A 15,661-nucleotide genomic window follows, 5' to 3' on the forward strand; every position below is an offset into this window, starting at 1 on the left:
CATCTACACACAGATCTAAATTTTAAATGAATTGAAAAATAATCTCTTTCCCACTTCCTTTAACAGGAAGTGGGAAATTCTACCATTGAAGACATTGAAATCTTGAAATTCTACCATTCAAGATAATGTTTTCTAGTTACTAAAGGCTTTTTGCGCTTCCTGGTTCCTGGCTCCCTATCACAACAGGGAAGGATGACGTGTCTTCTCTCCAGGGAGAATACCTGAGCAAGCCATTGGCCAACTTAGGAAGACTGACAGAATGCAGCCCCAAAATTTGTAACAGGACAAAACATGCCAGAAGGAGCGCAAGGGGTGCTAAAGGTTAAATACATGAGTCCAGACACACATTTTGCCTGATCACGGTTTTCTCCAAGTCTAGGCAGGGGAAAGACAGGATCCTCACCTATTCCCAGAACAAGAAGGTGATCATGCTCCAGACCTGTCAAACCAAGCCTGATTTAATGGAGCCACACGGTGACAGAACCGGCATGACTGCCTTCCTGGTTAACACCATCAGTGGTAGCCGAAGAGCAGAGTGAATGAATCTGCAGTGTGCCTCAGTCATTTCTGTAACTGTGGGGCTCCTGTTTTACTTCTCTTTCCTCCAGCACTTTGTCAGCGAGCGTAAATATGATGAAGAGCTCGGGAAAGCTGCCCGATTCTCCTGTGACATTGAACAGCTAAAGGCCCAAATCATGCTCTGCGGAGAAAGTGAGTTTTGCATACTTGCTAAATAATTCTGTGTGAGTAAGCTTGGTGCTATTTGGAGTTGATATTGGAAATGTCAGGTGTGCGGTTCCCCAGCGGGGTTAAAGCAAGGTCTAAAGAGATTTAATGATCTAAGGTCATGACACAAGTCACTAGAAATGTCAAGATTTGAACGTAGAGTCTTCAAATGCCACTGCCCATCAGTAAATCCCCAGGATTTATTAAGCAGAACAGAACAGGTCAACTAGTCTATATCTTTTGCAAACTTTTCTTAAGCACTGCCAGATAAACTGCCTCTCTGATTTCAAATAGTCTGGTTCCACAGAGACCTGTTACACTGAGAGCCAGTCTCCCTAACAAGTCTGGGAACAATCGGCTCTTGTCGTAAAGGGCCCAGCTGTCGTATGTGCTCTGCTCAGCAGTGCTGGGAGCCTCTCCCTTGGTCGGCTCTCTGTGCTGAGTGAAGTCTGAAGATAATGAAAGACTTCGCTTCAGCCATTAGCTTTAGTCTTGTTCGCTATTAAGCCTTAATTAGAGCAGTTAATGTGCAACAAAATTGGCTGATCTTTTTTTTTCTCCTACTCCAGCCCACCCACCAGGGGAGGTGGGAATGAACAGTGAAATGGCTTTAAGGACAGGCACAAGGGGGAAAGAAGGACTAGTGAGGGACATGGAATACCCACAACCTCAGAGTCAGCTGAAAATTTGAGATTTGGCTGCATTTTTTTTTTCAGAGTCGAAAGTGCTTTTTTTCTTGATCTAAAGCTTGATCTAAAATTAGAGAACTATGTTAAAGAGAACTTGACATTACTTCTATGTAGCTTTTGCACTTTTTATGCGCATGTTTAGTTTGTGTAAGTTATATATTACATCTATAATTATACTACATGTTACAATTTATACTATACTACATAATATATAGTAATATGAGATGCTTTTACCATTTTATAACATATGGCTGAGACTTTTCCATGTCAATATATTTAACTCATAATTTATATAAATATAATTGATGTGAACAGTCCCCTGATTGTGGACATTTAGGTTGCTCCCAAATTTTCACCATTAAAGTAACACTGCTGTAAGCATCCTTGTTCACATATCTTTGGCAGTTATTTGATTTTCTGACTGCATTTCTTTTTTTTTTTTTAAGATTTTATTTTTAAGTAATCTCTACACCCAACATGGGGCTCAAACTCACAACCCCAAGATCAAGAGTCATATGCTGTACCAACTGAGCCAGCCAAGTGCCCCCTTATTGCATTTCCTTTAAATTATTTTCCTTTTTTTAATACATGTTCTCTCCCATATATAAAAATCTACCCATTTATCATTCTCTACCCCCAGCTTTTGCCCCATCTCTAAAAACGCAGACAGTCTGCTCCACAGTTGGCAATTTAACTGCCCAAGCTACTTTCCATTTCAGCCTGGTGATCAGCAAGACCCTGATGCCAAGTGACTGAAGAGGGGTGGGCAGCTCAGCTTGCCTGCTTTCCTCCAGAGCACGTCCAGTGCCATCTAGTGGGAGGAGCCATCCCTTACCAAATTCCAAGGGTCCACATGAAAGTCAGCCTCCCCTGTTGCAGACAATAGTCTTCAAAAGGCTCTTTCCAGATCAGCTTTGTTGACAGCATATTGGAAACCCACAGCTAATGAACCAGATATAGTTGTCCCTGAGCTGTAGGAAAGAATGACCCCCGTGAAACTGATCTAGTGAGCACAAGAGCCACTGAAACCCCCTGGTCATGTTCGGACAGCCCCCAACGTGCTGTCACACCTTACCTATAAATAAGGGGACTATTTATCCCTTATTTGGGGGATAAATGATGCATCCCTGTCCTTTCCATTTCTAATGTTCTATGATCCCTACTAGTCACTGCTAATCCTCTGGAAGAACCCTAGGATTAAATCTGATCCAACAAGGGTAGCAGAGAAAATTACTTTTAAAAATTGGTGACAATTTTAAGATTCAAAGGTCTTACTGTCCAGCATGGCATTCAAATTCTGGTGAACTGTGAGAGGGAGGTCATAACTTTATCCTTGAGTGATTCCCTCCAGCCCTGATTCAGCATAATCACATAGAAATCATCCCATCAAAAACCACCTCTTTCAAAACCAGGGGGAATGGTGATAATAAACATTGAGCAGACCTGCCTGAGCCTGCTGGGAATCTGTCTGATTAGTCTGCATTGACTTTAGCATTGGAACTGGTGCAGATTTGCAGTGGAGCTGTAGCAAATGGGGTTGAGAAAAGGCCAGATAATGTGGCTCTCATGGAATATGCAAGATGCTTTAGGTCATGTTTGGGGCTGGTAGGTCTGGCCCTGTTGTCGCAAAATATGCATGACCCAGGCTGACAAAATTCCTGACACCCAACAGGACATTATGGCTCTGATGAGCCAGGTGTCCACATGCCTCCTGGTTTTTCTGCGTCTCTGCAGCACCCACTGGTCTAGGGGTCTGACAAGGAGGGCAAAGAATGGGTTTGGTAATGGGGCAGTCAAGAGGCAAAATATACTTGTGGACAGGCATGAGAGGATACTTCCAAGATTTCATTGTCTCTCTTCCTTTTGTGGTGCTTAACCTAAGGAATAATATTAACGTTGCTCAGATATGTCTTATTTCCTACAAATGTTTCCCAACTTGGATGATTATGCTGTAATGACAGTTCAATGATTCTCACTGAAGAGCTTCACTGGCCTCACAAACACAAAAGTGCCCTTTCAAATAACAGCTTTAAAAAAAAAAAAAAAGGAATGTTTTTACGAAGCTTCTGCCACTTTCTCCCATCTTTTAACCGGTTACTAAGGCAGGAGTGTTCATGGCATAGCCCATAACACCATGCGCTTTCTTGTTGCAGTTACACACCCAAAGAACAACTATTCCTCAAGAACTCCCTGCAGCTCCCTGCTGCCGCTGCTGAATGCCCATGCAGCAACCTCTGGAAAACAGAGCAACTTTACCCGAAAATCATCCAATCACAACAAGGCCTCAGAGGGTAAAGCAGCAAACCCAAAAATGGCAAGCAATCTTCCCAGTGCTGCCGACAGCTCTCACCAGGCCGTGCCAACTAATAAGCAGGTAAGCCGCTCTGGGAAGGCAGACCCTGGTGCAAGGTGCCGGGCAGAAACCACCTGCCTGACCTCGGAGGCCTCCATCAGCCACTGGCCTCGCAGAACTCCCCTGGTCCATCCAGCCACATTTCACAGGCACTTTCCTAGGTGGAGGAAGTGTCCTTCGTACACTGTGGCATTAGGAGAGTCCACCTGAATGAGCCAGCTCTTCCTGTGCCTTTGGGGCCACCACCCCCAAGCCCTGGTCACTGGCCCATGTGCAGAGGGGACTCACACAGACATGGGAACAAGACTCTGTACCTGGCCACTGACGCTACTGGAGGGAGGGAATCTGACATTTGGTTTTGAAGATTCTTTAATTCCCATTGATGTGTAGTTTATCAGTAAGAGGCCAAAGTTAGCTCAAATTTCTCTCTCTTGGGCTTTTGGTAAAGAGAATACATTTCAAAATGACATTATTAATTCTTATCTGCCATAACACCTAAAAATGTAAGTGTCCAAAGGTCAGTCTTCCTTCATTCCTTTGCTCCTCCACTATATGCTTGAGAAGTGATTTCCCTCTTATCATAGGAGAATGAACAGGAAATGGAATTTGATGATAACAGACGTTGGGCATGCTATAAAGACACCTTTCATGAATTCTAAGAAAGAGAGCTCAAATAAAGAGACTTTTTTAAAGCATTCCCAAATGCTGGTTTTCTAACAAGTGCCCTGTTGGATTTTGTGGTCTAGGTCTTTTAGAATTCTCATTAATTACACTGACAGACATTTCTCTGGCCCCAGGTATCTTCACCAACTCTAAAACAGCACTTTGACAAGGAGCATTTCATATTTCACATCTTCATAGCTTTTGTTCACAGCTTTTGTTCTTTGGTCATTATTAAACCCCATACTAAAATTAAGTCTAAAATTTAGTCTGGGCTTCCCTTTCACTTCTTTAAAAACAAAAGCAACCAGATTAAATGCTAGCCGCATAGATACTTTTTCAGCTCACTGTTATCATTTTCAGCAAAGCATTTCAGGCAAAGGCTCATTTAAATGGAAACATATACACAAGCCAGAGCCCTGTAGACCCAGGGAAGAAAGGGCCTTGTACCGGGCCCTGTGCTTTCTCCCAGCCACGGCCATCCCTATGGAGCAAGACCAAAGAGATGTCACTACTCAGAATCTGTATTCTCCCAAGTACTCAAGATCCTGGAATTCTATTTCCAAATGGCACCAAGCCTGCTCTCAGGATTTTTTTGGACCACTTCCCTGGATATATCACCTTGAGGGCAGACCATACTACCAGTATGCACACTCCTAGGTCCAAAGGATGATTGTTCATGGGTGTGAGGACAAATCTTAAGTGTGCAGGCTGAAGTGTCCACATTTGTGTGTGCAAGGCCCACTCACAATGTTGGAAGGAGTCAGAGGGAGGAAGAGACAATATTCACTCATGTGGTACATGGGCTTGCCTTTGTGCTCTTGGCCTGGGCCTTGAATTATTAGGGGTGGATCTGCCATAAACCTATACCATCCCATCACAAAGCACAAATGTAGAACTTTATAAATTTGTAAGTCATAAAATTACACATTTTAATAGTAGAGATTTGATTTTCAACCAAGGCCCGTATTCATGGAACAACCTATTTATGAATCTTGTCAGGAGACAGTATGTGAAATGGGAATAGCTCCACCACTTTTTAACTGTAGACCTTAGGCAAGTCCTTCAAATTCATTATCCTCATCCATAAAATGAAGCAAATAATAGCAACTGTCTTAAAGGGTCAGTGTGATGATAAATGAGATGGTACCTTGCTTGATGCCTGGAACACTTTAAGCCCTCAATAAATGTTGGCTGTTAACTGACCTCATAGAGTTCAGAAATCTTTCCCTTGTACAGAGACAGACAAGCTAACCATTGCTTCCTTTCTACTCTTCCATTTATATTCTTGGTTGCTGATTTGTTGAAGGCTGCCAATTTTCCAGTATGATGTTTCGAAACTCGTTGGCTAAGAACTATATAAGGTTTAGAAGAACTAATTACCTCCATGAAAATACATGTTACTTCTATATCCTGCCAGGATCTACCAGATACACCTCATCCTTATACTTACCCAAGATAATATTTCTAAACTATGATATTTGTTTCAAGATGATAAAATAGAAAAACTGCTTTAGACAAGAAAAATTACAAACCGAATTTTAAACAGAATTTTACATTTTTCCTCATACATTGTAATGAGAATTCATATTTCTAGTCTATTTAGAAGGTCCAAGAAATTTTCACGGTAGAGAATCATCATTATCCTGCCTCTGTGTTACATTCATTACATTATATTTTAAGCATATTTTATGGGATTTCTTTATCCTGGTTCTTGATTTGTCTGTCTTATACTCTGAAACCTCTCTTCCAACATCAGTAATTGGAGTTCCACTTGCAAGACTGTCCACTCTTCTTTTAAGCTTTTATCAGCTTGACCTCATTTTCATCTTGTCATTGTCTTCTAGGATGTAAAAAAAGTTTACCTGTGGCTTAGAAATTTGGTTTCCCTGATGGTATCTGCGGTTTGTTGGCACCTAATACCTATCTCTTTTCTTCTTTTGGTAGAATGGATCTTCTAGCCAAAGACGAAGATTTAATCCACAGTACCATAACAACCGGCTAAATGGGTCTGCCAAGCCCCAGGGCAGTGGTAATGAAGCTGATTTGATGATGAAGGGCAACAACCGCCATGAACACAGAAGACAGCCGCACAATGGCTTCCGTCCCAAAAACAAAGGTGGCGCCAAAAACCAAGAAGCCCCCTTGGGAACAAAGACCCCGGAGGCCCCGGCCCATTCAGAAAAGCCCCGGCGAAGGCAGCACGCTGTAGACAACTCGGAGGCCAGGCCTTTCCGGGGTAATGTCACTAGGGTTTCACAGTGCAATCTCTGCCCTACAAGAATAGAAGTTTCCACAGATGCTGCGGTCCTCTCAGTCCCAGCTGTAACGTTGGTGGCCTGAGCTAGGAGAGAAAAAAGCAGTTTTCACTCAGTTTTGGTTCCCTGCCCGAGGTGCTGACCCAATTCGCTGCCAAAAGAGAGTCAATCAGAATATACAAACCCTATATGGTTGTGTCATCCTCTCTTAATCATTTTTACTAATTCTAATAATCAGCTCTAGCTTGCTTTCATAACATTTCATGGCTTTGCTTGATCTGTTGATGCTTTTTCTCACCAAGACATTGCAGCATTTTAGCCAGGCAGTATTTACTCATTTGTTAGGAAAATCAAGATGTGGCTAAAGATCAGAGGCTCAGTAGCAACCTGTGTTGTAGCAGTGATGTCAGTCCATTGATTGTCTTTAGAGAGTTAATGTTGGAAAAAAAAAATCCTTACTGATCAGACAAACATGATCTGCTGAAGACACATGCGCTTTTGTAGAATTTAACATCTGGTGTTTTTCTGAAAAAAATATATATATACATATATTGCTTTATTTGAAACAAATTAAAATATGCTGCATTTGACACCTGGCTTGCTTTTTTTTTTTATTGATGCCTACTTTATTATTAAATGTAGTACTTTCAGGAAAACTTTAGAGGTTGTGGCACAGATCTCTCCACAATACTCTTTCTCTTCGGACAAGTCTTTTTTCAGAAAAAAAAATAATGCCTCACAATGGCCCCTGCCAGTACATTGCCCACATATAAGTGGATATGCACCCCAGTCATCTTACACACAATGTGGTAGTTTGGAAACCTTGGTTGCAAGTGACATAAACCTCAGCTCAGCCTAGCTTAAACAATAAAGACAATTTATTGGTTCAGTGACTGAAAAGTCCAGCAACAAAGTATGCCTTGGGTCCAATTTGATCAGGGCTCCAGCTCATTTCTCTTGATTACCTCCGCTCTCCTTCCTCCATAGGCTGACAGTGTGTTCAGAGTGGTGGCAAATAGCTGCATTACTTCTAAGATTCAAGTCCATGCCCTACACTGTCTAGAAGAAAAGAGATGCTCTGCAGATAGCATGCATGGGGAGCAAGTATCCTTATCAGAAGTCCCTGCAAGGGTCTTGAAAATCATTGGCCCAGATTGCAGGTAGGCTTGTCGCTACACCAATCAATCACCAGACTGGGGGAGAGGGCAGCAAATAAGATATACTTATTAGCATAGACTAATGGGAGTCCAGCCCCGCAGAAACACAGGGGCTATGTGGGAAGGGCTACTGTTTCCTCAGGAAGAGAGAATGGACACTGGAGGGCCCAAGCCCCACAGAACCCCACGTCCCCTATCTTTGCAGGGCACTTCAGTAAGGGCACTTCTTCCGTCCAACTTCTTTGTGTCCTACAGATTGGTTGGCTTCTTTCAAGTGCAAATACTTATTTTGAGCTCAGCTTTAACATTTTTTCTGGCGGCCCAGGTTCAGTGGCTCCCCTCCACAGAGCAGCCCTGAGCAGCGGCCCTGAGCCACGCAACCAAGTACAGGAGGATGTTTGCCTTCTCCGCAGAGAGCTTTCTGAAGTCTCTGGATGTACCTAGAGATTTAATAGGAATTTTAAATGTTAAGTCACATTCCAGGAAGGAAGGAAGGAAGAGGTGTTCGTTCAAATAAGAAAGATAAATGTTCAGGACTGCAATCCCTGTTTACTCCATCTGAGGCCCTGAATTTATATTTTACAAGACAGAAGGACTTTGCACAAATTTTGTGTAGCAAGATTTGGCCTGCCACTGAAAAAATGTCAGTTTAATATGTGACCGCTTTAAAGATGAGTCAAATAATTCTTGCAGCAGGAAAACACTACATTTTCCAGGTCAGGAGTGTACCTGCCTTTGTGAGCCTTGGCCCCTACCACTCTCAGCCTTGACTGACTGCTCTCAGGGTTAAGACAGCTCAAACACATTCGTAAGCACATTGCAAATGCTCCCAGCCCACAGAAAAGAAATAAAACAGAATGCTAAAAAGTGTTCAGACCTAATTATGGTTTTTTTCCTAGATTTTGCCTTTCTTATGAGACCCTGGGCATGTGAGCATTTACTAATTTGTATGTTTGAAATGGTAATTTCAATATTGTAGTGTCACTGTCAGGTCATTTAAATACTATATTATGTCTGCTCAGGTGGAACCATTGTGATCCTGTCGCATTCTGCCATTCTTTTAAAATGTTTTAAACTCCTTTAAAAAAAAATCCACAGGCAGAAGCACTCTCCTGTCTCTGCTTAATGCACAATAGCCAGAAAAATAGATTCTTCACTCTTAAACATTTCTTTAGTAGAGGTTAAAACATTTTAATACCCATGAAGATTGAATAACTTCAAAACTCACCTACATTGTACCAAGACCCCATCTGTGAAATTCAAACCTCCCTGTTGGGTTCCCATTACATTCCAAATTTCCATTCCATTTGAGAATCTCTGCAGACTCCAGCTCTGTCCTGTTGAGCCTATCCTAGGGGTGCTGAATGCAGCAACACTTAGAAAGTTCAACAGAAGTCATACAAAATTCATCCTCAATAAAAGACATTATGACAGTTTGAGGGAAGAAACTAGAAACACAACATATCCAAATTAAAGCTCAGTTCACAAGTAGTTCAATTCTGCTGGCATCAGAAAAAGAGATTCTAATTAAATATTCCTAGGGAAGCAACATCAAATGAGGTTAATGGGAAAAGTTGCCAGACCAAAAGCGACCTGCAGATTTTTGCCAAAGTAAGAGATTTGGAACTTGTGATTCTGAAAGCCTAGATTTGAGCCTCAATTTCAATTTAATCATGAGAAGAGGGAATCTAGGACCTGATCAGTTCTTTTCCTAGGGCAACTGGGGTAGGGGAAGGGTCAGTGGAGTTGGGAGAACTGATTAAAGACTAGAGGTAGGGGTGCCTAAATTCAAAACCTAAATTCAATTGCCTGAGAGTTTTCCCTCTCTCCCTTTCTACCTTGTATCCTACCCTGCCTGTTTAGAGTGCCCTCTTGTGTCTAGAGATGGTAAGATTTTCACTTCTCTACAGACACGCTAACGAGAGCATCCAGAGGCCATACCTAAACGCAGGCACAGGTGGGCTAGGACTCCAGAGTTATCCCAGGCACCAAAAAAGTGAAACAAAAGAGAAATAACCAGTTACCTGCTCCCACATTTCTTCAGCAAACTCATCATCACCATCCAAATCATTCATCTGGCTAATATGCTGCTCCCTGAAAGTACTGAGCCATCCTAACTGCTCTAATTTGGTGAGAAAAAATATGAAGAGTTGCTAAGTGCCAGGGATTCTTGTTACCTCAGAATTTGAAGCACGATTTTAATACTATTCATTGCAAGCTATTAGAAGGAACTTTTTTTCATCCTTTTGCTTTTTCTAACAAGGCTTTATAAATCCTAAGGAAGTTTTCTGTCTATTCTTAGTTTCAAAGAACTCCCTGGTCCTTGGAGGAAATCAGCCCAAACCAGTGTTTAATCCCATTACAGCAGCCCCCTAGGCAAAGGGCACTCTGGTCTGGACCCAGTCGTGCTGTCCAAGAAGCACACAAGGTTGCTTTTATCATGCAGGTTCTTATAAATTATTTTTGGTGATTGATTTTCACAGGACCCCTTGCTTGTGAACTCTGCTTCTTCTCACAGCTTTTGGTGCTACCAGTAAGTTCAAATCCCACAGGTGACATTGCCATACACGGTTTTTAGGGAATAAATAGGTTCTAAGCAAATTTGTTTCTTTGCTTGAGAAAATATGTAGATTTCTCACACATAAAAATAATTATTTCAGAGCTTTAAGTGCAACAATGACCAAAGAATTTCTACAGAAAATGAGTGTAAAAGGTGCCTCCCATCAAAAACAGAAAATACCTATTTTTAACTTCAGGTGCTTAAGTTTGAATTAGATTTACCAGTTCCTAGTCTCTTGTGAGAACATACACTTTCTATAAATTAGTATCACTGTGTAACAACCTGGCCAACAATGTTATTACCCCTCTGCCAATGCCTAACACACAGTAGGAACTCAATAAATACAAGAGAACAGATAGGAAAGAGTGGTCAACTCCAATATGCCTAGAACATTGTGGAGTCTAAATGCAAAATAATCCAATAAGTCAATTCTAAAGAAGATGGGAAGAGAACAGATCTACTAAAGTTTTGACCCTTGTGGCAGACTAGCTTGACTCGCATCCAGGCCTCACCACTTCCCAGCTGTGTAAACTTGGGCGTGTTTCTGAACATCTCATTGCCTCAGTTTCTCCATGGGCTGATAACCATACATACCTTGGAGGTTTTTTGTAAAGACTGAACGAGTTAATCTTTGCAAACCACCTGGAATAATTCCTGGCACTTTGTATGGGTCAGGTAACCACCAAGTAATTACAATGGGAAAGCTTTATAAATTTATATGGGGAAACTTTATATATATATGTTCTTTTTTATGTGTGTTTTTGTGTGTGTAGGTGTTTATGAATGAGAGAAGAAATAATTAGTAACGAGGGATTAGCTACTAAAGAGTACAGGAATAGCAGACACAGGGACAGTTACCACTGGAGTTGAGGCAGACTGTCCAAGGAAAAAACAAGTTTGGGAGAGCCACCCACCCCTACTCACCCTGGCCCCATAGGCTGAGATTCTGATCCTCTAGAGGAGGGTGTACCTGTGGTCCACTGAGGGTCAAGAAGTTCACTGAGATGCTGGCAGCAAGAAGCCACCTATGGGACACTGGAGAGCCAGAGAGGAGCTCCAGAGGAGGTGCTGGCCACTCTGCCAGGGGTCCCCCTGCAGGGGTGCCACTGAACTCACTAAAAATCTGGCTGGGGTACCAGCAGGGATACTGTTGAATTATCTGGGGAGCCAGCGGGGGTAGGCTGGACTGGAAGCTACTGCCAAAACTGAGGGTGAGGGCTTCTGGGGGTCCCACACCCCAACTAAGCACCACAGGAGCAAGAACACAGGGATGCTCAATGAGCAAAGAAAAAGCCCCTTCCTCACTCCTGTGGTGTCCCTCCAGTGACAAAGCGAGATGGCTAAAGAGAACTGCTTATAGGGTCCAGCTCCTGGATCACAAGCAAGGCAATAAGGAGTGGATTTAGAACTGTAGGGCCCAAGGGCAGGCCACCCCTACAGAACCAAGAGGCAAAAGAGTTGATAACTGGCATAATCTTAAAAAGCACTAGCCGAGGATTTGATAAATAATAGCTATGCAGCATACAGAAGACTAAACAGCATGCAGAAGTCCTGTCCCACTCATCTTCAGAAATGGAGCAGCAAGCTTCCATAGGAGGCCCACCATAGTGCTTAAGAGCCTGTACTCCAGGAAGATAGCATTCATGGGAATCCTGCCTTAGCCTCCTACTAGCCGCTAGGTGGCTTACCAAACCTCTTGGTGCTTCAGTTTCCTCCTCTATAAACTGGGGATGATAATAATAATAATATACCTACATTCTAGAGTGGTGTACTAAATATGTCAGTATATAGGGCTTAGGGGAGTACGTCTTCATTTTTCTTAGGTAGTTGCTTGCTCAGAACAGCAAACAAGTGTTTTTAGTATTATACATCAGGGAAAAAGAATTTCCCTGCCCTTCAAAGTCCTTCTAGCTAGACTAAGAATCAAACTGACATGAGGCAGATTAACAGGAGAAAATAAATCTTATTTTCATACATATGGGGAATCCACACAGACATGAAATTCCCCAGTCAGGCAAAATGAGGTATACATGTATCCTGAACTAAGGAGAAGTGGGCAGGGGTCTGGAACTTCAAAGGGAAGGAATGCAATTCACAGAAAGATGGAAAAAAGTAAATGTTTGGTAAATAAATGTTTGCTGGGCCACTCAGAAATAATGGGACATAGGGGACTTTGATCAGAGGCCTTGCTAGGTTCCTCTCTGTCCAGGATATCTAGTTCATATTATTCTATAGTTATCTCTGGTGAGTGCTCTCTTCTTGGAACAAGTCCTCTATCTAAATTCTGTTTAGGTCCTTGATGGGGGAAAAAAGGAGCTTTTCCTGAATCTGCTGGGTTTTGATTGCTTTCAGCTCAAAATAATCTTCACGCCAAGTGGTCCATCTTGGGGCAGGCTGCCCTTGGCTCCTACAATACCAAAATCAAAAATGTAACTGGGGGCTAATAGGATACATTTTTAATTGGCGGGCCTGAGACATCCTTTAATTCTCACGGCTCCATTCCTGCTTGGGATGGACAGCTGTGATGTTTCCTCAATATACCATGGGCCCCGGTTAGGAGAAGTGATTACTTTGCTCAGGTTAAGCCACCAAACTGAAGCAATGGTTCTCAACTAGGGGTAGTCAATCTTGTGCCCATCCCCAACCCCTAGGAGACACTTGGAAAAGTCTGGAGACATTTTGGTTGTAACAACTAGGGCAGGGATCCCTGGCCAGGGATGCTGCTTGACATCTTACAGTGCACAGTACAGTCACCCACAAGAAATAATTATCCAAAATGTCAAATAGTGTCAATGTAGAAAAACCCTCATCTGAAAAAAAAAAAAAGAAAGAAAAAGAAAAACCCTCATCTGGAGGGTACAAGGGGTTTGGAGGAAGGAAAGAGAAACAGAGCTGATGAGCAGGCACATGTTGCCTTGTTCCCCTAGCTATGCTGGGTTCTTGATTGGTTCAGCCTAGCTTACCAAATCCAGACTGTATAACCTACAGCTGAAGTTTAAATATATAGCTTCTGAAGCCCTTGGCCTATTCCCATCATCTACATAGAAGTTGAGTTCCCAACCGAGAAGTTAAGGGCTGAGTTCTTGAAAGAGCTGCTATTGAAGCAGAATGTCCAAAGTTTTAAGAAATCTTGGCAGACAGAAGCAATAGTTGCCTTTTCCCACCTAGCAAATATACTCCCTTTTTCTTTCCGTAACATGCTCTCTGTCTAAAACAAGTTTCTCTTCAAGGCTTCAGGCCCCCAGTTCATTTCCGTAGCTGGGAAAAATTTTTACTAAGGTAATGAGGGCTTCGGGGTAAAGGAAGGGAACGAAAAGTATGAGAAGCAACAATACAGCATGAAAAGTTGTTAAATAAACAAGTAGGGAAGAACACTGAGTGACAGTTACTATAAAGTTCTATTTGTCTTAGCCAGAGCCTACATCAGGAACCGTCTAGCTATCAAATATGAAATGTATACAGGCTGTCCAAGACAACACATGTGAACAAAGAAAAATTAGCTTTTCTGTAACAATGTGTAAGAATGTGTAAGCCATGTGTATCTCATGAGGCTGACAGAACTGTAAGTGAAAATGGCCCCTTTGAGGCTGCACCACCAACCAAATTCCATGAATAGGAAATTCTGAAAACAGCTGGAAACCAATTTTTTTCTGTTAGCTATTCATGATGTTTCCTTTTTTGGCTTGAAATCATGCATACTAACTGCAGCCCTCAACAAAGAATCACTCATCCACTCTTCACTGAGGAATCAGCAACTTGTTGACAGTTTTCAAGGCTGTTTCCGCATATGGGAAAATGACAGTATTTTCCATCATTAGAAAGTTCCTAGTTAACTTAGGAATACACATATGTAAATAATTTGAATACTTTCCATTTGCTATAGCAGTTCTTTCCCTTCATTTTATCCAATTCATACTTTCCACTTAGTATCTAACCAACATCCTACCAAATATAAATTAAAGCTATCCAAAGGGATTGCAGGTATAAGCCAATTCTTTTTTTTTTTTTTTCTTAAGAAGGCTTCACACAGAGAATGAGGTCAAACAGGGGGCTGAACATGGTTCCCAGCGTGGGGCCTCGAACTCACAACCCTGAGATCAAGACCTGAGCTGAGATTAATTGTCAAAAGCCTAACCAACTGGGCCACCTGTGTGCCCTTAAGGGGCAATCTCTTTTAAGGTACCCTTATATTCATACAAATGTTAGCATTCTCCCCTTTACAGTACAATTTATTACCACAAGTCTTTGTGCACGTTCAAAATGCTATTTAAATAAAAAGACCTCCTATGCACAATTTCTCAGATAAAGTCAAATATACTTGCATGTTAATTCCTTCTTTAAAAATCAAGGAATAGCTGGATAATAATTATACTGTATTTAACCACAGACTGGGAAGTGAGTCAACAATTTTTTCAGCGTTAGCACTGGAATAGGACTCAGTCTGTGAATGAAAAAGAAATTGCATCAGCAATTCTAGCAGAAGCAATAAAGCAGGAGGGGAGAGGCCAGACTGCTTTTTTCCTTTCTCAGAAGTCAGGCAGTGTTGGCACCAACCTCTCTGAGATCTCGTGATCCATTGCTCTGGATTACTTTAAACAACTTGACAAGTTATCTAACTGTTATGGTCATTACTAATGGTAATTTTGGTCATTAGCAGTAATCACCCTACTAAGGAACCTCCACTACCACCTCTTTTGTTCTGACTGCATCAACTCTGCAAGGTTGGAAATCAGTTTCCACACCCCCTGAAGATTGCCACCAGACAAATTTTAAAAAAAAGAATTGGGGCGTGGGGGAGGAAGCTGAGAATTGCCTTAACTGTTTAGAAATTTACTGAAGGACTACCACATACCAGGCATTACACATATAGAGGCAATGGAGTCCCCTCTCTAGTAGGAAACAGATATGTTATCCAATAGTTTAATACCTAACTGCTCAACAACTTTAAATATTAAATTCACAATTTTAGTCTACTTCCTCCCTCTAGCTTTTCCTTTGTTCAGTGATGTTGTGTCATTCAGGGGCCAATATGGGGGAATGTTATGGGGGATGTCATTATTGTACAGCTCTTATTTTGTTCAACCTCATTTTCTTGATCTTTAAAGAACTGGGAAAGACTACCTTCATTATATTGTTGTGCTGAAACTAAAAAGCAAAATGAACACAATAAAACAAAGTATATGAAGATACTTTATAAAATATTACAATGTATTGCCTTATAAGGCAACATTGAAGCAAAAAATTATTATTTAAAAGTA

General features: G+C 41.7%; 1 protein-coding gene across 10 annotated transcripts in view; it reads left to right on the forward strand.

The window, feature by feature from the left end:
- Positions 1 to 7,276, forward strand: part of SPATS2L (spermatogenesis associated serine rich 2 like) — a 165,486-nt gene extending 158,210 nt beyond the window's left edge. For all 10 annotated transcript variants that reach the window (XM_053215532.1, XM_015077968.2, XM_053215535.1 and 7 more), the window contains 3 exons: positions 609 to 711; positions 3,569 to 3,789; positions 6,376 to 7,276. In XM_053215532.1, the coding sequence (XP_053071507.1) occupies positions 609 to 711; positions 3,569 to 3,789; positions 6,376 to 6,771 (720 nt within the window). In that variant the 3' untranslated portion in view covers positions 6,772 to 7,276. The remainder of the gene's footprint in view (positions 1 to 608; positions 712 to 3,568; positions 3,790 to 6,375) is intronic.
- Positions 7,277 to 15,661: the final 8,385 nt, after the last annotated feature.

Source organism: Acinonyx jubatus, chromosome C1, assembly GCF_027475565.1.
Source record: "Acinonyx jubatus isolate Ajub_Pintada_27869175 chromosome C1, VMU_Ajub_asm_v1.0, whole genome shotgun sequence".
NCBI classification, from domain to species: domain Eukaryota; kingdom Metazoa; phylum Chordata; class Mammalia; order Carnivora; family Felidae; genus Acinonyx; species Acinonyx jubatus.